The 27156-nt window shown below is 36.4% G+C and overlaps 1 protein-coding gene across 1 annotated transcript in view; it reads left to right on the top strand.

Moving 5' to 3' along the window:
- The window catches only part of LOC123547545 (probable ATP-dependent RNA helicase DDX56), a 90970-nt gene that overhangs the window by 51064 nt on the left and 12750 nt on the right, over positions 1–27156 (top strand). Inside the window, 5 exon segments of the mRNA XM_053551818.1 lie at positions 2617–2736; positions 6208–6308; positions 7350–7423; positions 7879–7968; positions 9161–9266. Coding sequence (XP_053407793.1) covers positions 2617–2736; positions 6208–6308; positions 7350–7423; positions 7879–7968; positions 9161–9266 — 491 coding nt within the window.

The following is a 27156-nucleotide window of genomic DNA, read 5'->3' as shown; positions in this document are numbered from 1 at the left end:
TAGAATTATGACCCTTTTTAACTTAGAAAATTGGTATTTCTTGGTATTTTTTGTTAAGAAACACTTCTTTAATACTTTAGCTTTGAAACTTTTTACATTTTATGCCCCAGAAGGGAGGCATATTAGTTTTCAACTGTCTGTCCATTCGTTCATCGCAACTTTAACTTTTTGCATGAAGGCACTTTACTCGCAAACCACTGCACCCAGGACCTTCAAACTTCACATGCTGATAGTACTTATTGAGTACACGACCCCTATTGACTTTGGGGACACCAGGTCAAAGGTCAAGGCACTGCGGGGGCATTTGTCACCATTAGTGACAGCTCTTGTTTGGTCATCAGTATTTGAGTAAGAAGGTCAAGAATCATAACTCCTTTCGTTGCATATTGCCTTACGTCAAGCATATACAGACAGGCATTGGCACCCTCAGGTGATGCTCTTGTTTTATACTGTGAAATCATTTCTTTTCGTCGGCACGAAATTTCGTGGTTTTGGCCAAAACGGCTGTTTCGTGGGGACGTAAATTCGTGGATTTTCATTTTTTGTAAAAAAAAAAAAAAAAAAAAAAAAATCATAATTTCCACAGGAATAGATCTACAGGTACTTGGGTTCCTTACATGTGTAACCTACATGTGTCAAACAGCGCTACCATGGTTACTGAATTTGCAATCTATGCCGCAGGAGATTAGCGAGTGATCATGTGCCAATTAACGACCGCGTTATCTATAATTATACGACCCCTAATTTGCAAAACATTTTAAAACTGTGAAATATTCAATAAGAAAAGTCGGTGCCAATTAAAAAGTGTCAAAACCGTAGCAGCATTCATAATCGAAACAAATATAAAGTTGATCATTGATCATTTGATCGTGTTTTAAACAAAAACTAATTATTATACTGCAAATTAAAACAAACTATAATAGATTTAAATAATGTTGTATAATAGATTTAAATAATGTTGTTTTTAATCTGTAGTACTAGTATAACCATAGTAATCCTTCATAAACTATTATAAACTGGTCCGATTTTTTTTTTTCAAAATGAATGGCGCGTCTTCATCTAAAACTACATGCTGTTGAAATTGTGCATGTGTTATTTCCTGCCGAGATACTTGTAATGTGAATTAAGTATTAATGCATCGGACGCAAATCTAGCAATTAATTTATAATATTTAATAGTTCCAAAGTTGTAGTATTTTACTACATGTCAGTAAAAATAAAGGCTAGTGTATAAACATTGCATAGCGGAGCCGAAAAAATCAATTAACAGCCATATTATAGTGCGGTTGGCGCATGACGCTACGTCAAACTTCTATTTTTAGTATCTACTTTTACTTTGACAAGCTTGTCATAAACAAACCATGGGTACATTTCTAAATTAAATAGTCGGTTTTGTTTCCACGCATACCTATGTTTATCGTTGATGGAGCCTCCATAAACTACACGAAAGCTGCAGGTTAGTACTGCCGCATGCATACAACTACGAATCAGATCGAACGGCTATGGTGTCTTGTTTTGTGAGTTTGCGTAGGCCTACTATTTAAATTATCGTGGGCACAATTTGTTCGTTGGGACTTAACTTCGTGGTTGAGCTCAACCACGAAATCCACGAAAATTAATCCCCCACGAATAATAATGATTTCACAGTATGCAAATAAAAGATTCATGATGAAATGGTTGCCAAAAAACTGTTTTATGATGCAGCTTGACTCCATTAGGTTATCACGTTTTCTATCTATTAATTCCACACGTGATATGCTTGTCCTTAATTTTTATGAAAAACTTTTTCATCACAGGAATATGAAGTTTCAGACAGAAAGATTTTATTTGTGTTATGCAAACTGTTCATTTACATTAATGGTGTTGTATTACCAATAACAGAGTATTGTTTCTCACTTATATAATGTGATTTAGGAGAAAATTGTTTATTGGAAATTCAACTCGGCTATAAGCGTAAAGAGTTGAATTATCTGTATTTAACTTCATGCTGTTGAATGGTTATGCAATGTTGACAAGTGAGGAAGGCTTATGAGAATATGAGGGCAGGAGAACAGTGCATGCGCCCTTAATTTGGTTTGCCATTATAGAGAGCTTTGTAGAGAGCTTGCCCATAGAGAAACTTTACTATATTTTTACTTGTCATATGTGTTGAAAATTACTTCTTTTTGGCATAAATATGAAGGCCTCTCCTGTTAAAGAATTATCAAGGCTTGGCCTGCTTGTGTCACCAAGACATAGAGCTTCATATTTTCAAACAGCATAGCCTATGCACTTTACTTTAATAAATTAATGTGCCCCAGGTGGTGTTGTTGGAAGGATAGCAAAAAATGATAATAATGATGATGTTATGGACTTAATATGCATAAACAAAACACAGATACAGTCCAGCATGTACCAAAGACCACCTCATAATGAACACAACGTCTAGAAAACCCGTTTATAAAGGCCACTGTTTTGTCTTTTCATTAACCATAGATAGTGTTCTTTTTCTATGTTTAGAGACCACCTCTCAGCAAAGACTGCTATTTTCATTTCTCAAGGGTGGTCTTCACAGATAGGTTAGAATGTATTTCAAAAACACAAATGCTGTTATACCTGTGTTCTTGTATTTTTTCAGACAAAGGAAAAAGGATAAAGAGTTTGGTGTATCTCGTGGCTTAGATTTCCAGAATGTCTCAAATGTGATTAATTTTGATTTCCCTATCACAGTTGGAGCATATATTCATAGAGTTGGCAGGTAGGATTTAGAGACAGTAGCAAGTCATAATGTACTTAATTATTGTTCACAGTTATTTTTAAAAAAAATGCATTACAGTAGGCTGTTATGAAGCCCCAACCCCAACTCCCCTCCCATTTGTTTCAATGTGTAAGCCAGTCAGACTGTGTGATAGTCAGTCAGGCTTTGTGATAGTCATTCAGACCTTGTAAAAGTCAGTTAGGCTGTGTGATAGTAAGTCTGGCTGTGTGATAGTCATTCAGACAGTGTGATAGTCATTCAGACTTTGTAAAAGTCAGTCAGGCTGTGTGATAGTAAGTCTGGCTGTGTAATAGTCAGTCAGACAGTGTGATAGTCATTCAGACTTTGTAAAAGTCAGTCAGGCTGTGTGATAGTCAGTCTGGCTGTGAAATAGTTCAGACTTTGTAATAGTCAGTTAGGCTGTGTGATAGTAAGTCTGGCTGTGTAATAGTCAGTCAGACTGTGTGATAGTCAATCAGACTTTGTAAAAGTCAGTCAGGCTGTGTGATAGTGAGTCTGGCTATCTGATAGTCAGCCAGACTGTGAAATAGTTCAGACTTTTAATAGTTAGGCTGTATGATAGTAAGCCTGGCTGTGTGATAGTTAGTAAGATCATGTAATAGTCAGTTAGGCTGTGTGGTAGTCAGTAAGGCTGTGTAATAGTCAGTCAGCCTGTGTAATAGTCAGTCAGGTTTTGTAAGTTAGGCTCTGTTATTATCATTCAGGTTGTGTGATAATCAGTCAGACAGTGTGATAGTCATTCAGACTTTGTAAATGTCAGTCAGGCTGTGTGATAATAAGTCGACTTTGTGATAGTCAGCCAGACTGTGAGAAATAGCTAAGACTTTGTTTTAGGCAGGCAGGCTGTGTGATAGTTAGTGAGGCTGTGTGATAGTCAGCCAAACTGTGTGAAATAGTGCATACTTTGTCAGAGTCAGTCAAGCTGTGTGATAGTAAGTCAGGCTGTGTGGTAGTCAGTCAGACCATGTAAGTCAGTCAGGCTGTGTGACAGTAAGTTACACTGCATGATAGTCAGTCAGGCTATGTGATTGTCAGTCAGACTTTGTAATAGTAAGTCAGGCAGGTAATAGTCAGTCAGACTGTGTGATAGTCAGTCAGGGTGTTTGATAGTCAGTCAGACTGTGTAATAGTCAGGCTGTGTAATAATAAGTCGGACTGTAATAGTCAGTCAGACTGTGTGATAGTCAATCAGGCTGTGTGGTAGTCAGTCAGGCTGTGTAATAGTCAGTCAGTCTGTGTGATAGTCAGTCAGCGTGTATAATAGTCCATCAGACTTTGTAATAGTCAGTCAGGCTTTGTAAGTTAGGCTTTGTGATAATCAATCAGGCTGTGCGATAGTCAGTCAGACAGTGTGATAATCATTCAGACTTTGTAAATGCCAGTCAGGCTGTGTGATAATAAGTTGGACTTTGTGATAGTCGGCCAGACTGTGAGAAATAGTTAAGAATTTGTATTAGGCAGGTAGGCTGTGTGAAATAGTGCAGACTTTGTAATAGTCAGTCAGGCTGTGTGATAAGTCCGACTTGCGAGAGTCAGCCAGACTGTGTGAAATAGTTCAAACTTTGTATTAGGCAGGCAGGCTGTGTGATAGCCAACCAAACTGTGTGAAATAGTGCAGACTTTGTAATAGTCGGGAGGCTGTGTGATAGTAAGTCAGGCTATGTGGTAGTCAGTCCAGCTGTGTGAAAGTCAGTCAGACTGTGTAATAGTCAGGCAGGCTGCGTGATAGTAAGTTACACTGTATAATAGTCAGTCAGGCTGTGTGATTGTCAGTCAGACTTTGTAATAGTCAGTCAGGCTGTGTGATTGTCAGTCAGACTTTGTAATAGTCAGTCAGGCTGTGTGGTAGTCAGTCAGGCTGTGTAATAGTAAGTTACGCTGTATGATAGTCAGTCAGGCTATGTGGTAGTCAGGCAGGCTGTGTGATAGTAAGTTACACTGTATAATAATCAGTCAGGCTGTGTGGTAGTCAGGCAGGCTGTGTGATAGTAAGTTACACTGTATGATAGTCAGTCAGGCTATGTGATTGTCAGTTAGGCTGTGTGATAGTCAGACCATTTTGAAAATTTCTAGGTATTATCAAGTTTGATACACAGTAATATTATTGTTAAGAAGAAAACAGATTGATAGAACAACAATTTGATTCAAGGTGGAATGGAATGAAACAAATTATGGAGTTGATTTTCAACTGTAGTCGTATTTCAGAATTCAGTGTGCTGTGGTATCTATATTATTTGGAGGGGACTATTAATTTTGTTTATTGAACATGGTTCGCACAGGCCATGAAAAGTCCTTGAATTTGATGCCTACTCCTTGAAAACTACTTGAATTTTGTAACAGTCAGAAACTACTTGAAAACTACTTGAATTTAGGAAAAAAACGTACAAAAGATGGCAAATAGTCCTTAAATTTGTCGGGTGCGAAGTGAAAACGGACAAACATTATAAACGGACCAAAATAAACTAAAAAACGACAAAATAAAAACAACCGTTACCGCCATTAGGGCTTGCCACGGAGTCGGCGATAGTACGGTACGGTACTGTACTTTACGATTGTATGCTCTTTCAAGTAATTTTCACACTATGTACTTTATCCGCGATGCGTTGAAGGTCATTTTTGGTTATTTCATGTCTCAGCAACAGTGACATTGCGCCCATTTTAGTCCTTGAAAATGGAGGAAAACTACTTGAAAACTCCTTGAAAACTACTTGAATTTTTTTTGGGAAGGTCTGTATGAACCATGTTGAATGATTATGTCAATCCACACAAAAAAGTCCAAATGAACAAGTGAAATTCCCATCTGCTAATTCATGTCTCCACATAAGACTGCTTTTGCAGACACAAAGAAGTTTTTTTCATGAATTCAGATTTTGAAGGCTATAATCTTGCTATAGGTTAAGTACTAAAATCAGTTGTTTTAGAAATGTTGTGTTTTTTTATATAATACAAATTTAAAGATGAGACTAAAACAGGAGGACATCATCGTCTACCACTAAAGCAACAATGTCAACAGTCTAGACAGAAAAAGGAAATGTATTTATAGGTTATTAGATTTGTATCGAGAAATATGCACAAGTTCTGCCTCGGAAATATTGCCCGACTTTAGGATCGCAATATTATTCCGCAAAAGAACGAGTGCATATTTCTTGATGCAAATCTAATAATCTTTTTATTACATACACATACTACACTTATAATTATAATATTTATGATATAAATTTGTTCCTTATCCTGAGTAAAATTAAAAATTTCATCAATAAAGAGCTTTTACTCGAAGGAATGCATGAAACTGATGTCACGTACCCGATATGAAATTTGAACGTCAATATGGAAAAATATTGAAGTTTCAGTTTCTACCGTAACTTTATAAGTTTATAAATAAGTATGTAATAAAATGTTACATTGTAAGTTATTTTGAAACTGAGATATTGTTTTGATTTTTCTGTATAGGACAGCAAGGGGAGACAACAAAGGTACAGCATTATCATTCGTGTCAGTAAATGAGATGTCATTGTTGGAGAATGTAGAGAAGGAATTGTCAGGAACAGCAGGTAAAGGATTTGCTCAGGTAGAGGCCTCATGGTCATGTTGTGGCCTAAGTTTGGATCACATGCCCCCACCACTGTGGGTTAGAATTCTTTCATGGTAGAAGCCACTTGTTTTGAACACAGAAAGTCTGTGGATGTTGATTTACTGCTTGTACCAAAAGAAAGGTCCCAAGGTGCTCCTGGAATATTCCTCTGCCTATATGGTGGAATGTTACTATTTGACATCTGTTTGTGCAAGAACCACCAGTTTTGAAGGCCCTCATTGTTTGACAGATTTGAATGCCAGTTAAAAAAGTTCAACCTTTGTATATTCTGCAATAAAGAATGGTTGAATCGCGGACCAGAAAGAGAGAATTATGATGTCAAATTGCCACCTGATGTCTGGTTCATTACTATTGGAATAAATAAAGCCCAGCATAATTTTTATCAAAATATTTCAATGACCATGTAAGAATGAAAACAGTCGGGGGCATTCTTGTGGTTTGTCGTCTAATTTACCATGGTTTATTGTTCAGATGCTTAAATATTAAACCATTTGAGCTGACGCCCTCATTGTTCAGTTCCTGCAGATCTGAACTCTGAACCCAGATAAATTGGATGACGAAACACTCGAAGCCCATGGCTATTTGTTAATCACATCAGGTATTTGTTATGTAACAAAAGTGTTTCAAAGTAGTGCTTTTTTAACAGTTTTTACACTTATTGGTCGTTTTTCACAAGTTAATAAGATAATAAAGCAGTTATTTCACTGGTGTTTTGGGAATATGATTTTGACTATTTCCTATACATTCTTGAAATGACTACACTAAATTCATTTTAGTAAAATAGGAAGACATCTTGAATTTGAGTCCGCTTCCTGCACTCCATTACTGATGTTATATATGGAGGTATACATCTGACTCCAGCAGAGTTTGAATCTATGATAGCGGCTGACTCCTGAACCACTGGATCATAGCTGAAGTTACATTATTTTGTTGATATGTGCTTCACACATTATGATTTTGGGTCTCCAAAAAATACACTTTATTATTTCTGTTTGTACAGAGCATGAAGGCACAGTGTTCAAACCATACCAGTTCAGGATGGAGGAAATAGAAGGATTCAAATACAGGGCAAAGGTAAATAAGACACTGTTGTGTAGACTTTAATTCTTTAAAAGCTCATTGTGGAAGGTCCGTGGTTCTACCCAGGGGTCTTCCTCCACCAAGAAAAGCTGACCTATAATTGTGTTGGTTTGATTTTAATGAAATAAAAAAGCACCATACACTTTGAATATTTATTTTTGGTACACAAAACATGATAAAAATGTAGTAAAATAAAGGTGTATATGTTACCAGTGTGAGGCAACAAGTGTGAGATAAAGAAGTGTATCTCCCATGAATTGTGAATGAGGAATTCCAAACTAAGGCTTGCGATTAGTTCAAAAGAGGTTATAGCAAGAGGAGAACTATTTTCTCACTATTCAGTTATTTTCCTGTTTTTATGTCCTCCCCCGCACGTTATGAGATTGGTCTTCAGAATAAGGATACAGGTAAAATTACTGGATTGTATTTTTCACTATGGACTGTTGCAGGATGCTATGCAAGCAGTAACAAGGGTCGCTGTTAGAGAAGCCAGGCTGAAGGAGATCAAACAAGAGATGTTAAACTCACAAAAACTGAAGGTAACATAATAAATATTGTCAGCCAAGGGCCATGGGGTGTTATTGTAGCCCAGGCCTGTGTCAGTATGTCTGAACTAAAATTCTCCACTTATTGTCAAGTTCTTGTGGATTCAGACTTCTACTAGAAAAGTAGTGATAATGCAAATTTCTTAAGCCAGGAATTAGGTATAAATTTCCCAATTAGTTTATTGATTGGATGAGGCCACAGCATTGAGAAGCTGTTGTAGTAACTGAAGCAAGCTTATTCTCAGACTGGTTCTATATATTACATAAATAGTTAGAGTAGAACATATTCCAAGGTTATGAAACTGAGTTTAGGGATGTGTCTCAAAACTTTAGAATCAGATTGGCTGTCTCCTGGCAGAATCTTGAAATTGACCAATGGCAACATTGCATTTTGAGAATGATCTGAAAACTCACTTTTGTAACATTGGAACCACCTTACTGTATAAAGGGAAGTTATAGATACGGCTGGTCAGCATCTTTAAGAAATACATTTGATAAAAGAATTTAAAAAGTAATGATGTTTTTATGTTGTCAGTTAAAAAATGGTGATTTTCTCCAACTCATGAATTAAGGATTGGAGCAAACTTTAAACAAATAAACTTTTGTCATTTTTAGCCTGACTTTTCGAAGAAAAAGTAGGGCTATTGGACTCTCTCGATGCCAACGCCATTTGTTAAAGTTTTTGATAAAGTCAAATATCTCTTCTACTTTTAAAGCTATACACTTGAAACTTAAAAAATTACTATCAAAGTCTACACCAGAAGAAACAATCCCCATAACACTGATTTAAATTTTGACAGAGGTATGCCCTGTTTTAACTTAGAATTTTTTGGTTTAAGTTTTTGATAAAGTCAAATATCTCTGTTACTATCAAAGCTATACACTTGAAATTTAAAATATTACTATCAAAGTCTACCCCAGTAGAAACGATCCCCATAACTCTGATTTGAATTTTGACAGAGTTATGCCACTTTTTAACTCAGAACTTTTTGGTTAAAGTTTTATAAAGTTTTTACTGGCAAAGCTCTAATTCAGAGTCAAGCACTGAGAAAAGTCGAGCGTGCTGTCTTACCCACAGCTCTTGTTAACATGGTTCGTTTACTTGACAGTGCACTTCTGTAAACACTTTTACAAAAAAAAATTCCTCAAGTGTGATTCCAAGTAAATTCGTTATTGTTTTTTTCAGTCCCATTTTGAAGACAATCCTAGAGATCTTCAGCTCCTTAGACATGACAAAAATCTACATACCGTAAAATCTCACCAGCATATGAAACATGTTCCAGAATATCTAAGTAGGTATTTGAAATAACTGATTTGTTTTATACAGGGTAAAGACTCTTTTTCAACAATATTTCAGTTTTACCATAGCCATCAGCTAAACTAACCATTAACCGCCTTGATAGCCTAGTGGTAAAATATCCACTTTGAATGTGGGAGGTAGTTGGTTCAATCCCTGGACACATCATACCAAAGACATGAAAAATGGTACCAGTAGTTCCTTTCCTTGATGCTCAGCATTAAAAGGGAAGCTGGATTCACTTCTCTCGTACCCTTATGGGGATGTATTCCATCAGAAATAAGATGTAGAGAGTGATTATCTAAGTTGTAGAACTTGCTTCACAATCAGCCTAAAATAAATTAGTATAAAAATAGTAACTAACCATGCTCCTGGATTCTGTATTAGAAACCTGCCGGCTTGGCTCAATAGGGAGAATGCAGATCTACGGATCGCACGGTCATGAGTTTGATCCTTGGGCGGATCGCATGTTCTCCATGAGGATTGGATAAAAGACATTGTGTCTGAAACTATTCATCCTCTACCTCTGATTCATATGGGGAAGTTGGCAGTTACTTGCGGAGAACAGGTTTGTACTGGTACAGAATCCAGGAACACTGGTTAGGTTAACTGCATGCCGTTACATAACTAAAATACTGTTGGAAAATGGCATTAAACCAAAAAGAAATATATGTATTAGATGTTGTTTTGCCTTGTTCTCTGCAAGTAACAACTCTGTAGTTGGAGATGGGGCCTCTATGGCTGAGTAGTTAAGTTTGCTGATTTCAAATACTTGCCCCTCTCTGCCTGTGGTTTGAAACCCCTCACTTGGAGTGTAGAACTCTTTCATGTCAGGAACGAGTGTGCTTCACCCTAATGACAAATGCTTGGCAGGGCACTTGGGGTCATCCGCCACCATGACAGGCTGAAAAGTTGCCATATGACAGATAATTGTGTGGTGTCATGTTAAATCTAACAAAAGAAATTGAAGTGGAATGAGGGAGGTTTTCTGGTAAAACTTTTATCAAAGGGATGATGTGTACATTTTTAGCTCTACTATTTGGAGAATAGGGGGGCTATTCTACTTGCCCCAGCATCGGCGTGACCTTTCTTGGCAACCTTTGTTTTTTTTGCCCCCGAAGGGAGGCATATAGTTTTTGAACCGTCTGTCCGTCTGTCGGTCTGTCAGTCTGTTGGTCTGTCAGTCTGTCGGACTGTCGGTCTGTCAGTCTGTCCGCAATTTTCGTGTCCGGTCCATATCTTTGTCATCGATGGATGGATTTTCAAATAACTTGGCATGAATGTGTACCACAGTAAGACGACGTGTCACGCGCAAGACCCAGGTCCGTAGCTCAAAGGTCAAGGTCACACTTAGACATTAAAGGAGAGTGCATTGATGGGCGTGTCCGGTCCATATCTTTGTCATCGATGGATGGATTTTCAAATAACTTGGCATGAATGTGTACCACAGTAAGACGACGTGTCGCGCGCAAGACCCAGGGCCGTAGCTCAAAGGTCAAGGTCACACTTAGACATTAAAGGATAGTGCATTGATGGGCGTGTCCGGTCCATATCTTTGTCAGCCATGGATGGATTTTCAAATAACTTGGCATGAATGTGTACCACAGTAAGACAATGTGTCGCGCGCAAGACCCAGGTCTGTAGCTCAAAGGTCAAGGTCACACTTGGACGTTAAAGGTCATTTTTCATGATAGTGTATTGATGGGCGTGGCCGGTCCATATCTTTGTCATTCATGCATGGATTTTAAAATAACTACGCATGAATGTGTGGCACAGTAAGACGACGTGTCGCGCGCAAGACCCAGCTCCGTAGGTCAAAGGTCCTAAACTCTAACATCGGCCATAACTACTCATTCAAAGTGCCATCGGGGGCATATGTCATCCTATAGAGACAGCTCTTGTTCTGTCATATCTTTGTTACTATTGCTTATATCTTACTGTAACTTCACATAAGCATTATCCAGTATACAAACAATATATGTGAAGGGGCAGAGCCCATTATACCCAAGGTCAAGGTCATTATACTTCAAGGTATATCAAGGTGTTATACTAAGCTATTTTTAAGGTTAAAGTTTTTTGACAACTTTTGTTTTTCTGTCATATCTTTGTTACTATTACTTATATCTTACTGTAACTTCAAATAAACATTGTCCAGTGTACAAACAAAGTATGTGTAAGGGCTGAGCCCATTATACCCAAGGTCAAGGTCACCAAGGTGTTATACTTAGATTATTTTTTAGGTTAAAGTTTTTCGGCAACCTTTGTTTTTCTGTCATATCTTTGTTACTATTGCTTATATCTTACTGTAACTTTACATAACCATTGTCCAGCCTACAAACAAAGTATGTACAGGGGCTGGGTCCATTATACCCAAGGTCAAGGTCACCAAGATGTTATACTTGGGTTATTTTTAAGGTTAAAGTTTTTCGTCAACCTTTGTTTTTCTGTCATATCTTTGTTACTATTGCTTATATCTTACTGTATGTTCACATAAACATTGTCCAGCATAAAAACAAAGTATGTGCAGGGGCTGGGCCCATTATACCCTAGGTCAAGGTCACAAAGTTGTTATACTTGGAATTATTTTCATGTTAGATTTTTTCGAAAGCTTTGTTTATAGACATATCTTTGGTACCGTAGATACCCATGTATAATGCGCAGTTTTTTGACCCCCGGGACCACCCCCGAATCGTGGGTGCGCATAATACACAGGTATAGACAATTTTCCTACTTCGAAACAAGTTTGTTATCGATGTTCGCCATTTTGGTAAAGGGAAACTACTCCCCGCGCTTACTGTCTCTGCTAAAATCTAAGATTGCCGTTACGTTCCGTAAAAGATCGAATTGTTTATTTTTCTTTCAAACAAAATTAATTTCATATAAATTTAAAAGTATTTTGACGAAAGAAATGTTTATAAATCACAAAAATTATGATACTAATTAAAGATCGAGAATTATCTTTAACCGAGATCAAACTGTGAACAACATAATTGACACGAGGTGACACGTTAATTGCCGGTAATTACTGGCTTTATGATCGTGACAAAAAGACTATCACACCTTTTGTTATCAGTTTTAATTGAGAAGCTCATGTCATTTTGAAAGATACCATTCCGAAATATTGAATCAGCTGCTATTTATTTATTCAAAATAGTGAATTAAAGAAGGTAAAACAACAAATATAACAATAATTTACTGGTTTTATTTTCGAGAAAACAAAAATCGATAGTACCGTGAGACCGATGCTGCTCTCCGCCGCGGAGATGAAATTTATTACCGGTGTCGATGTAAACTCTACTTTCGTTTTCCATCCACCTCAAAAATTGACCAAATTTTTTTTTTTTTTTTTTTTTTTTTTTTTTTTTTCTCCCATGATGTTGGACTGAGATCGGGGGTGCGCATTATACACGGGTGCGCATTATACATGGGTATCTACGGTACTTTAAAAGATAATGACTTGAAATTAAAAATATTTCTTTATAATTATCATCTGTATGTGTGGTTACAAACCCCATTACTCTATTTTTTTTTTTTTGACAGATAATTCCCCTTTGTACTTAAGGTTTTTTTGCGATCTTTGCTTTCTAGATACTTTAATGCAATATAAGATAAAGACTTGAAACTTAAAATGTATCTTTATCATCATCATCTGCATGTGTGGTAACAATCCCTATAACTCTGATTTGTATTTTTGACCAAATTATGCCCCTTTCATACTTAAATTTTTAACAAACTTCGTTTTCTGGACATAACTTTGGTACTATATAAGGTAATGACTTGAAACTCAAAATATATCATCATCTGCATGTGTGGTAACAATCCCAATAACTCTGATTTGTGTTCTTGACAAAATTATGCCCCTTGGTGTATCTTCCTTTTAAAGTAAAGGTCTCTTATTGAGACATATATTCATTTTACTGTCAAATTCCCGAATAGGGGAGTGCGGTGTCTTACGGACAGCTCTTGTTAACAGGTATGGTATGATTTCAAATGCTATTTAAATCCTTCACATTATATATTGTTTTCAAATGTGCAAGTACAGCTTGCATTTGTTGCCCCAAAAAATTTTAGCCCTCATCTGTATGTCTGTCCTTCTGTCTGAATTTGTGTGGTGTATCTCTGAAATGTAATTGACCTAGGTCAAGCCTCGTATAATTCTTAAAATATACATTAAATGTCAAAAACTTTGTCATGTATCTCGAAAAGTATTTGACTTAGAGTCATGAAACAATATAAGAATATTATTTATCATGTGGATTTGTGCTTTTGGGGTTTTGTTATGGATATCACTCTGCAAGACCATGGTTATGGCCCTTGACTTAGTCAAGCATATGCATACAGGACTTGAAAGTTCTCAAAAGTTATTTGACCCAGAGTCATGAAGCATTAGAGGATAATTATGTCTCCCACCACACAGTGGTGTGGGAGACATATTGATTTACTCCAGTCTGTGTGTGTGTCTGTCACAAAGCTTGTCCGCACTCTAAGTCGAACATTTCTCATCCGATTTTCACCAAACTTGAACAAAGTGTGTTTGACCATAAGATCTTGGCCAAGTTCGATAACTAGCCAAATTGGTCAAGGCGTCTTGGAGTTACGGCCCTTGAATTACCAAAAATCAGTCTTTTTACTCTTGTCCGCACTCTAATTCGAATATTTCTCATCCAATCTTCACCAAACTTAAACAAAATGTGTTTGACCATGAGACCTCAGCCAAGTTCGATAACTAGCCAAATTGGTCCAGGCATTTTGGAGTTACAGCCCTTGAGTTATCGAAAAATTGGCCTTTTTACTCATGTCCGCACTCTTAATCAAACATTTCTCATCCGATCTTCACCAAACTTGAACAAAATGTGTTTGACCATGAGACCTCGGCCAAGTTCGATAACTAGCCAAATCGGTCCAGGCATTTTAGAGTTACGGTCCGTGAATTACCGAAAAAATCTGTCTGTTTACTCTTGTCCGCTCTGTAAGTCGAACATTTCCCATCCGATCTTCACCAAACTTGAACAAAATGTGTTTGGCCATAAGACCTTACCCAAGTTCGATAACTAGCCAAATCCGCCCAGGTACTTTTGATTTATAGCCCTTGAACTACTGATTGGATCCACTCATCCAGACCATCTAATAGGATCCACTTGTCTAAAACATCTAGAGAAACTAACATTTTTAGCTCGACTATACGAAGTATATGGAGAGCTATCCTACTCGCCCCGGCGTTGGCGTCTTTCCGCGTCCCCACCTTGGTTAAAGTTTTGGTGCACTTTCTCTTTTTCAACTTATCTCTTTGATTACTTGATGGATTTGATTCAAACTTGAAATACTTATTCCTCATCATCATCCACATCATCTGACATAAGGGCCATAACTCTGGCACCCGTGTTTCATGAATTATCCCCCCTTTTCACTTAGATTTTCAGGTTAAAGTTTTGATGCACTTTCACTCTATCTCTGTTATTACTGAATGGATTTGATTCAAACCTAAAATATTTGTTCAACATCATCACCTACATCATATGACACAAGGTGCATAACTCTGGCACCATTTTTAGCTCGACTATTCGAAGAATAGTCTAGCTATTCTACTCACCCTGGCGTCGGCGTCGGCGTCGGCGTCACACCTTGGTTAAGTTTTTGCATGCAAGTACATACAGCTATCATTTAAAGGCATATAGCTTTGAAACTTATTTATTCTTTTTCTAGGTCAATTACCAACCTCACTGGGTCAAGTTCCATAACTCTAACATGTATTTTGAGCAAATTATGCCCCCTTTTGGACTTAGAAAATTCTGGTTAAAGTTTTACATGCAAGTTACTATCTCCAAAACTAATGTAGATATTGAATTGAAACTTCACATGTGTCTTCGGGGTTATAAAACTAGTTGATAGCACCAAGTCCCATAACTCTGACCTTTATTTTGGCCAAATTATGCCCCCTTTTGGACTTAGAAAATTCTGGTTAAAGTTTTGCGTGCAAGTACATACAGCTATTACTAAAAGGCATATAGATTTGAAACTTATTTTTTCTTTTTCTAGATCAATTACCTACCTCCCTGGGTCAAGTCCCATAACTCTTAACATGTATTTTGGCCAAATTATGCCCCCATTTGGACTTAGAAAATCCTGGTTAAAGTTTTACATGCAAGTAACTATCTCCAAAACTACTACAGATATTAAATTGAAACTTCACATGTGTCTTCGGGGTTATAAAACTAGTTGATAGCACCAAGTCCTATAACTCTGACATGTATTTTGGGCAAATTATGCCCCTTTTTGGACTTAGAAAATCCTGGTTAAAGTTTTGCGTGCAAGTACATACAGTTATTACCAAAAGGCATATAGCTTTGAAACTTATTTATTCTTTTTCTAGGTCAATTACCAACCTCACTGGGTCAAGTTCCATAACTCTTAACATGTATTTTGAGCAAATTATGCCCCCTTTTGGACTTAGAAAATTCTGGTTAAAGTTTTACATGCAAGTTACTATCCCCAAAACTAATGCAGATATTGAATTGAAACTTAATATGTTTCTTCGGGGTTATAAAACTAGTTAATAGCACCAAGTCCCATAACTCTGATATGTATTTTGGTCAAATTATGTCCCCTTTCGAACTTAAAACTCTTTTGATATTTAACATTTTGGGTAATAATTTCCTGCTTCTGTGACAATATTTCGAATAGTCGAGCTTGGCTGTCTTACGGACAGCTCTTGTTTCTTTTTCTAGGTCAATTACCAACCTCTCTGGGTCAAGTCCCATAACTCTGACATGTATTTTGAGCAAATTATGCCCCCTTTTGGACTTAGAAAATTTTGGTTAAAGTTTTACATGCAAGTTACTATCTCCAAAACTAATGCAGATATTGATTTGAAACTTCACATGTGTCTTCGGGGTTATAAAACTAGTTGATAGCAGCAAGTCCCATAACTCTGACCTTCTTTTTGGCCAAATTATGCCCCCTTTTGGACTTAGCAAATTCTGGTTAAAGTTTTGCGTGCAAGTACATACAGCTATTTCTAAAATGCATATAGATTTGAAACTTATTTTTTCTTTTTCTAGATCAATTACCAACCTCACTGGGTCAAGTCCCATAACTCTGGCATGTATTTTGGGCAAATTATGCCCCCTTTTGGTTAAAGTTTTACATGCGAGTGTCTATCTCCAAAACTAATGCAGATATTGAATTGAAACTTCACATGTGCCTTCGGGGTTATAATACTAGTTGATAGCAGCAAGTCCCATAACTTATATGCATTTTGGTCAAATTATGCCCCCTTTTGAACTTAAAACTCTTTTGATATTTAACCTTTTTGGGTAATATTTTCCTGCTTCTGGGACAATATTTCGAATAGTCGAGCTTGGCTGTCTTATGGACAGCTCTTGTTTCATAAATTATTCCCCCTTTTTACTTAGAATTTCAGGTTAAAGTTTTCATGCACTTTCACTCTACCTTTGTTATTACTGAATGGATTTGAGTCAGACTTAAAATAGTTGTACAGCATCATCACCCACATCATATGACACAACATGCATAGCTCTGGCACAATTTTTCTTGAATTATTCCCCTTTTTACTTAGAATTTCAGGTTAAAGTGTTATGCACTTTCACTCTATCTCTGTTATTACTGAATGGATCTGATTCAAACTTAAACAATTGTTCAACTTCATTACCTTTATCATATGACACAAGGTGCATAACTCTGGGACCAATTTTTCATGAATTATTTCCCCTTTTTACTTAGAATTTTAGGTTAAAGTTTTGATGCACTTTCACTCTGTCTCTGTTATTACTGAATGGATTTGATTCAAACTTAATATAGTTGTTCAACATCATCACCCACACCATATGATGCAAGGTGCATAACTCTGGTACCAATTTTTCATTAATTATTTCCCCTTTTTACTTAGAATTTTAGGTTAAAGTTTTGATGCACTTTCACTCTGTCTCTGTTATAACTGAATGGATTTGATTCAAACTTAAAATAGTTGTTCAACATCATCACCCACACTATATGACACAAGCTGCATAACTCTGGCACCAGTATTTAATGAATTATGCCCCTTTTTGCTTAGGATATACTTATATAGTGTTTTGATACATTTTATCTTTACCTCTCTTATTACTTTAAGTTGATATTTTTGACATAGACTCAGGCTGTTGTGCAATATCTTCATCCACAATTGGAGTCATTAAACACTCCAGCGACAGCTCTAGTTTCCTCAGATGTGCCTAGTTTCACTATCCAGCATCGAAATAGTCGAGTGCGCTGTCTCCTGTGACAGCTCTTGTTCATAGGGGCAGTTGTGGGAGACATGCGCTTTTCTCAAAAGCATCTCTAGTTTATACAGCAAAAGAAGTTGTGCATATGGTATTCTGTTTTGGATTTCACTTAGCCAGACCAGAGTTATGGTCCTCGACTTAGTGAAAAATAGACATAAAGTGCTTAAAAGTTTGTGTAGCATATATCTTAAAAATATTTCCCCTTGTGCCATGAAACCATGTACATGTACAGTGATAGGAAATGTTAACCCTTACACTGCTAAATTTCTATAATGAGCTTGTGCATCTTTCAATTTCGATAGTACCATTAACTTCTAAAAGGGGTGCTTACCAAAAAGATACTGACTGAATGGCGAACAGTGCAGATGATGATCAGACTGCATGGATATGCAGGCTAATTATGATCTACACTGGTCGCATAGGCAGACTCAGTCGCATAGGCAGACTCAGTCGTGTCCAGCATGATAAGGGTTATCAGCAATGTCCTGTGGACACACATAGTTCCCCTTGATTTGGTAAAAAAGTTATTTTTGTTACCTCCTAATGGGTCTTCTTGAAACTTTACACAGATATAAAATACTATAGGTTGGTGGTGCACACACAATTTTCATCAAGACCACTTCAGTAACTCCAAAGTTATTGCCTTTTAATTGTTTTACAATCCATAAATTCCCAGATAACAAAAGTAATCCATTGATGGTTCTTTCATGAAATTTAAACAAATATAGATCACTATAGAGTGCAGGTGCATGCACATCTTTCGTCAGAATCTCTTCAGTAACTGCAGAGTTGTTGCCCTTTAATTGTTTTAAAATTCATAAATTCCCACAAAACAAAGTAACCGACTGGTGGATCTTCATGGGACTTAATACAGGTATAGATCACTATAGGGCAGTGGCACTGTAACTGGAGAGTTACTGCTCTTTAATTGTTACATGTTAAAAAATATAGTCCCCTCATTCACAAAATAACTTATTTCACAAAGGATATAAGTTCCTGGAATTTTGCTACCATATTTGTTCTACTATTTTATATAAAAGACATTTCAGGTAGTCCTTTACCAAATTTTTAAGAATTCAAGTTCTGATTTGTCTAATAACAAGGCTACCAGGGGGTGAAGCTAGTTTTCCCTGTATGGAAAGCTTTAAAAGTCTACTTTGAAATGGCTGGTCCAATTTCAAAATTATTTCACAGCAATGTTCCTTGAGTTACCCTGTACCAAATTTGTTCAATCAAGTGTGAATCCAGGTGATCAGTCGTGACCCTCTTTTTAGCTCACCTGTCACATAGTGACAAGGTGAGCTTTTGTGATCACCCTTCGTCTGTCGTGCGTCCGTCAACAATTTCTTGTCTGCACGATAGTGGTTTCATTAACCAAACTTGCACACAACTTGTATCACCATAAGATCTCGGTTCCTTTCTTGAACTGGCCAGATCCCGTTATGGGTTCCAGAGTTATGGCCCCTGAAACGGCCAAAATTAGCTATTTTGACCTTGTCTGCACGATAGTGGTTTCATTTATGATTTTATTTTAACCAAACTTGCACACAACTTGTATCACCATAAGATCTCGATTCCTTTCTTGAACTGGCCAGATCCCATAATGGGTTCCAGAGTTATGGCCCCTGAAATGGCCAAAATCAGCTATTTTGACCTTGTCTGCACAATAGCAGCTTTATTTATGATTTGATTTTTACCAAACTGGCACACAACTTGTATCACCATAAGATCTTGGTTCCTTTCTTGAACTGGTCAGATTCCTTTATGGGTTCCAGAGTTATGGCCCCTGAAAGGACCAGAATTAGCTATTTTGAGCTTGTCTGCACAATAGCAGCTTCATTTATGATTTTATTTTAACTAAACTTGCACACAACTTGTATCACTATAAGATCTTGGTTCCTTTGTTGAACTGGCTAAATTCCGTTATGGGTTCCAGAGTTATGGCCCCTGAAAGGGTCAGAATTAGCTATTTTGACCTTGTCTGCACAACAGCAGCTTCATTTATGATTTGAATTTAACCAAACTTGCACAAAACTTGTGTTGCCATAAGATCTCAATTCCTTTGTTGAACCGGCCAGATCCCTTAATGGGTTCCAGAGTTATGGGCCCTGAAAGGGCCAAAATTAGCTATTTTGACCTTGTCTGCACAATAGCAACTTCATTTATGATTTGATTTTAACCAAATTTGCACACAACTTGTATCACCACAAGATCTTGGTTCCTTTCTTGAACTGGCCAGATTCCATCATTGGTTATTTTGGCTTTTGCAGCCATATAGAGACTTCATTTATGGTTTTATTTGATACAAACTTCCAAAATATCTTCAACAACAATAAATCTTGGATTCCATGATAAATCAGATCCAATCGTAGGTTTAGGAGTTATTTTATATCTGATTACCTCCCCTGATTGTAGTCAAAATGGATTTATATCAGTAAGTACTTATAGGACTTATTTGAAATTTCATTATTGTCATTAGTTGGACTGATCCAATCAGGGTAGATAACTATGGACTGATATTATTTCAAATTACCTCCCTTTATTTCAAATTAAAATGGGTATATCTCTGTAACTAATGAAGATACTATTCTGAAATTTCATTTATGTCAACAGATTTATTTGGCAGATCCTTCTTTTGTTCACTTACAATAATTTTGTTTTTAATTACTTCCCTCTACGTTACTATAAATAGCTTATTTTTAGTAACTTTTTTATTATTGGCCGTAGGGAAAAACCGAGACCACTTTTCTGTGGTACAACATGGATGGTACCTCTTCTGTGGTACAACATGGATGGTACCTCCAATTTTTAGATTATTTTGACATATATGTACCTTGTAAGAATTTTTTTTTCTTTTTTGTTAAATTTCTTTCCTTTGTTGTTCTTGTCCTTTGGACTTAGATACTTTTTCTGAGGACCTTCTTGTCCTCAAGTGCAATGATAACAGGTGAGCGATATAGGGCCATCTTGGCCCTCTTGTTTTTAATTTGAGGTGAGATTTTTATAATCCAATATAAAAGGGAATTTTACGTAACTCGATAGGTCAGATTGAACATTAAAGATAGTGAGTAGTCTTTTTAACCCTTAGCATGTTGGACACGATCGATTCTGCCTTTGCGACCAGTGTAGATCATGATCAGCCTGCACATCTGTGCAGTCTGATCAAGATCTGCACCATTCGCTATTCAGTCAGTATCTTTATGGTAAGCACCCCTTTTAACAGTTAATGGTACTGTCCAAATTGACAGATGGACAAGTTCATTATAGAAATTTAGCAGGGTAAAGGTTACATATACAATGAGTGCTACTGCTTATCCTGATAACAATAAAATCTATAAGAAAGTCCCATCGGAAGCATAGAATGTAACCATGCAAAATAATAGCACTGACTTGGTTTGACTGAGTCTGTTCATGAGAGGTAATGGAAAGTGCAACACCCCTCACTCCTCCTAGCATAGGAATTCTATTACATAGATATTGAATGGACTGCATGATCTCAAAGGACCAGAAAATATAACAACACTGAATGGGGAGACTTTTTAGGGCAGCCACACGGCCTAAAGATTTATGTTGTGAGCAAAATAAGACTTGTAGTTGAGGTTCGAAGCTCATCCTGCTTGCAAACCTTTTTTTATATACGTCACCAGAATAAAAACATGTGGAACTGTTGTTAATTGGTCTCTGCTGACGCATGCAATCAGTCCCCTAAGTTATCACCTATTAGTTGTTTATGTAACATCCCTGATGCCAGGCAACTTCCGTGCCCATGTCTTACACATTCTGAAATGATGTCAGAAACCAAACCAGACAATTATCACAATTTTTGTTTTCTTACATTTCTATACTTGTGAACGCCATTAAGATATTTTAGTTGACACACTGCCAATCCTGTTTCTGTATCGAGGAAATTTTAATTAAAACCTACAGTGTAATTTTTTTGCATTAAGGATCGCCTGTGGCTTGCCTGTGTCTTTTAAACTCTGGTATGAAATTTTCTAAGTGGAATTTGACACCAGCTTGAAATAGAACTAGAACAATTTATGAAGAGCTGCTGTAAATCAGAGATGCTCATTTCCTCGATGTAGCCACAGATTCCAATATTTCTGCTGTGGTAATTGTTCTGAAATGTTTTACTAGTATTTTGAATGAGAAGAAATGATTATTATTAAGGAACAGTATATTCAGATGTGCAATTTTAGTAATCAAATAATAAATGAGCCGCGCCATGAGAAAACCAACATAGTGGCTTTGCGACCAGCATGGAGCCAGACCAGCCTGCGCATTTGCGCAGTCTGGTCAGGATCCATGCTGTTTGATTTCAAAGCCTATTGGAATTAGAGAAACTGTTAGCGACCAGCATGGATCCTGACCAGACTGCACAGATGCGCAAGCTGGTCTGGATCCATGCTGGTCGCAAAGCCACTATGTTGGTTTTCTCATGGCGTGGCTCAAATACAGCCAATAATTTAATAGGCAAGACACAGATATAGTCAAATAGTTGAAGACTGACTTCTACTTTAGTTGAAGGCAGGTGTTTTTCAGTAAATGTAAAGCCCTTGCACTTACTTTTTATATGCCCATTTTGGAAAAACGGACATATCCTTTCGGCTACCGTAGCAGACTAATACGTACCATAAAAAGGGGGGTCGCTATTACCGCTATCATACACCGACTGACTACCGCAGACGCCTAAAACCAGATTACCGACATCGCACAGCGTAGGACTACCGGAATCTTTTAATTTTTCTTTGTATCTGGGGGGAATTTGAATGCTTTTTATTTATTGCAGAATTTGATCTGAAATGTAAACTTTCATTTATGTTATTAACAAAACGGTATAAAATCAGTTAAACTAATAAGTTAAATCATTCATATGACATACTAAATAATATTACGCAACAAACTACAGGTCTCCATAAAATTTAAAAACAAAACCAAACGTCTCGTGCGCAATAATGTTCTAAAATCATTGTTATCGCAATTTGTTGATAAGAAAATCCTTTTCAGACAATTAAGGGATCATTACTCTCCAAAAATACTCATTAGTTTTGATGGTTGCTCGTCGCGGTAATTACCGAACTCAGTTTTTAAAACTTAATTAATTACTCATTTTTACGCTACGGTATTTAAAGCTATTTTACTACGTCTGCATTATGCGGTTCCGGCATTCTAGAAGTCTGAAAACCACGGGTCTGCCACAGATGCGTTTTGTAGACTTTTCACCAGTTACTTTTACTGTGGCACTATGGTAGTTCTGAACTTTTTTCCATGAAATACAAAATTTCACTGTGGTAATCAGAAATAGTGTACATTTATACACTACGGCAGTAATATCTTAAATTGTTATTGCACATGGAACATACATATATACATTTATACACTACGGCAGTAATATCTTAAATTGTTATTGCACATGGAACATACATATATACACTGTGGTAATTCTCTACAGAACGCTTCATCGTTATTACGCCGCAACGGCAATACATATGCACACATCGCTTCTTCCATTTGCATACTAGACGTGTGTAAATATATCCACTATGGAAGTATTGTACTTTTCAAATTTAAAACTCAAACTTTAGGTAAGAATGCATTTAAATTATCCCAACGTACACAATGGTAATTTTGACTTTGAGCTCCATGCATTATGCATTATAATGCATGGATACTCCGGAATGCTTTATAAATGCTACAGTATTCAGTGTTTCACATGTGCCTTTTCATTATATTAATTTATAGTCTGAGTCCGTAATGTAGGAGATACATTCGTGCACTTGTAATCTCTGAATCCTCTCACTGACGGAGTGTCGCAGGTTCGAGCTGTGCTACCGACTAGGATTTTTTATGTGAGAAAGTAGGCAGTTGCTTACGGACTTTGGCGTCTGTCTAGTACTGGTCTTTCCCAGGAACGATGGTTAGTTGAACTAGCTGCCTGATATAACTGGAATAATGTTGAAAATGGCCGTAAATTCAAACAGAAACAGACTCTAAAATGATCTGTTTCCAAAACCATACATGAATGTGCTTTCGGTGAAATGAGATCTTATAATTCTTCATTTTATGATTAAACAATTGATACCTTAATTGTGACTTTAAAGAAAAGTATCAACAGAATACAGCTCGCAACTGGGATACGCTCTAATTTAGATATAATGCTATTAATAAATTAAGTTATTTTAAAATCTGTTTGAAAGTCAGTAAGGCATAACAAACTAAGAAAAAGACACTTTTAGCTACTATTATAAGTTTTACCACGAAGTGTCATTCGACAGTTTTGAGTTTTGTTTTGGCACTTGCATCGTATACACCACAAAAACAGATTATAAATATGAATAAATTTAAATGAACCTTAATAACGTATAGTTGACGCGTTTACATGGTCCGATCCGCTGACATAGCTGGTAGGCGACTAAAAGTAAAATGCAACAAAAACATTTTATAACATATAATAATAAGATAAAACAATAAAATTAACAACTGAATGAAAACACTACAGTACAGGCAATCTCCTATGAACGGGTATGAGTAAGAAGAATCATATATCAAATGCTACACAACCTGAACAACGTATTTTGGACTAAATTTTATGATAGTCAGTCTACCTATACTCCGATCCGGAGAAACGGGTAGGAGACTAAAAGTAAAACATTAAAAGCAAACAAAAACATTTGACAGAAAATGAAAAAAAATATATTTAAATGAAAGCAAGTTGTAAAAGCTATAACAGATGGAGGATCATTCATTACTTACAAATCATCGCAAAAGGTAACATAGAGCATATGTAATGTTACACAAAAAGTTCACTAAAAGTCATGAAATAATTCCTGTTTTTTGTTGAATTTGTACTGTAGTCCGTTTAAACTGAGTAAGAATGAAACAATTTTGTCATAACCGTTAATCTATATATACATGTACTTTTTGAATAGCCCTCTAAAAGCAAGGGGGTGGGGGTAGGGTAATTAGCATTGTTAATGACGCATAGAAAGATAAAATGTCCAAAATTCACTGTGATAAACATGTCATCGGTAGAACTGTTTAATAAGTAAGTTATGTATCTATATTTAATATGCCCGGTTGTATGATTATTATTTCTATACCATATTACAATGTATCAAAATTCACAAGAAGCCAAACTTTATGAAACATGTTTTTCTTGAATATCAAAACTTTAACTCTAAACCCTTTTCCCTTGAGACAGCTCATATTAGAAAAGTATATTGCTTGTGAAAATAAATTATCAAAACATGAATCAATCAAACTTTCTCATCCGTACTAAAAACATAACGTACATATACACACAACACAAATTAAAAATGTGTACACCATGTAATGTTGTCACTAATCTTAGACACTGTCTGTTTCTTTCTCCAGTTTGTGCTTAATGTCCGCTAGTCAGACAGTCATTTCTTCTTCGTCGATTTCCAAGATAATTTTGTTGGCATTTTACGGGGTGTTTCTATTTTAATATGTACCTTCCCGGGTGATTTTTTGCAACCTTTATGTAGCTAAATTGAAGGAATGGATTTCTTATAAAAATGTAGTAATAATGAGCAATAATAAAACGTATCAAATTATAACATTTAGTGATTTGCAATGGTTATATATACTAAAATCGATTTTCTGGAGTTTCCTGTTTTGCTCTTTTGCCATAAGTTTTACGGACGTTTTCAGATTGGAGGTCTGTATGGACTTGTCCTTTAGTTAGCCAATCCCAGTTCTGGATGCATGATACGAAAGAAAGCATTCCCTGAAAGTATTATTTAAAAGATCACGGGGATTAACCCTGAAAATAGATGACAAATATTTTTCATGTAAGCAAGACATTTTGATTTTCAACTACAATTATTACACAGCTTCTCTGGAACTGGCTTTTGTACTTAAGGGCTGGAATTCTCGAAACATTTTATCCTGTACTAAGAAGATTAACCTGTTAAGAGCAGTCGAATATATAATGCAATAACAGACTTTTCCTCTTCTAACATGCTTAAATATTTCGAGAAATTTAACCCAGAGCGATAATTTGAGTACATTTTTGGATTTGAGCAATTTGTTGACTCAGACCCAGTTGATATACATGGAGTAAAAGAAAGTACGTTCACGTAACATAGCAATGACTCAATAATACCATGAAATCTTTAAAACTACTCATTAGATCAATATAACTTTTTAATAAGAAGAGTATTGTTATACCTGTGTAAATTGTCTTTACACTGCTTACAACCAAATGATGACGTTGGTGTTCGGAGACCACCGGCGGTCTTTAGTTTCTTCATACTGCAAAACTGACAAGCATTTGTTCGCCCTGACATTGAGATAATTTCATGCGAGTCTCCAAACTCTCGGTCAATGGTATCAACTACCTGCGTTTGTTTGGGTTTCCTAATTCCTGAACGGTAAACTTCCATACTCTAGCTACCATGTTTCCATTTTTAGCTCGACTATTCGAAGAATAGTCTAGCTATTCTACTCACCCTGGCGTCGGCGTCGGCGTCGGCGTCACACCTTGGTTAAGTTTTTGCATGCAAGTACATACAGCTATCATTTAAAGGCATATAGCTTTGAAACTTATTTATTCTTTTTCTAGGTCAATTACCAACCTCACTGGGTCAAGTTCCATAACTCTAACATGTATTTTGAGCAAATTATGCCCCCTTTTGGACTTAGAAAATTCTGGTTAAAGTTATACATGCAAGTTACTATCTCCAAAAGTAATGCAGATATTGAATTGAAACTTCACATGTGTCTTCCGGGTTATAAAACTAGTTGATAGCACCAAGTCCCATAACTCTGACCTTCATTTTGGCCAAATTATGCCCCCTTTTGGACTTACAAAATTCTGGTTAAAGTTTTGCATGCAAGTACATACAGCTATTACTAAAAGGCATATAGATTTGAAACTTATTTTTTCTTTTTCTAGATCAATTACCTACCTCACTGGGTCAAGTCCCATAGCTCTGACATGTATTTTGGCCAAATTATGCCCCCTTTTGGACTTAGAAAATCCTGGTTAAAGTTTTACATGCAAGTAACTATCTCCAAAACTACTACAGTTATTAAATTGAAAGTTCACGTGTCTTCCGGGTTATAAAACTAGTTGATAGCACCAAGTCCCATAACTCTGACATGTATTTTGGGCAAATTATGCCCCCTTTTGGACTTAGAAAATCCTGGTTAAGGTTTTGCGTGCAAGTACATACAGCTATTACCAAAAGGCATATAGCTTTGAAACTTATTTATTCTTTTTCTAGGTCAATTACCAACCTCACTGGGTCAAGTTCCATAACTTTTAACATGTATTTTGAACAAATTATGCCCCCTTTTGGACTTAGAAAATTCTGGTTAAAGTTTTACATGCAAGTTGCTATCCCCAAAACTAATGCAGATATTGAATTGAAACTTAATATGTTTCTTCGGGGTTATAAAACTAGTTGATAGCATCAAGTCCCATAACCCTGATATGTATTTTAGTCAAATTATGTCCCCTTTCGAACTTAAAACTCTTTTGATATTTTACATTTGGGTAATAATTTCCTGCTTCTGTGACAATATTTCGAATAGTCGAGCTTGGCTGTCTTACGGACAGCTCTTGTTGATTTGACGTGT

Source organism: Mercenaria mercenaria, chromosome 9 (genome assembly GCF_021730395.1).
Source record: "Mercenaria mercenaria strain notata chromosome 9, MADL_Memer_1, whole genome shotgun sequence".
Taxonomy (NCBI): domain Eukaryota; kingdom Metazoa; phylum Mollusca; class Bivalvia; order Venerida; family Veneridae; genus Mercenaria; species Mercenaria mercenaria.
The sequence above is the reverse complement of the archived record's forward strand: the minus strand, read 5'-3'. Positions and strand labels throughout refer to the sequence as shown.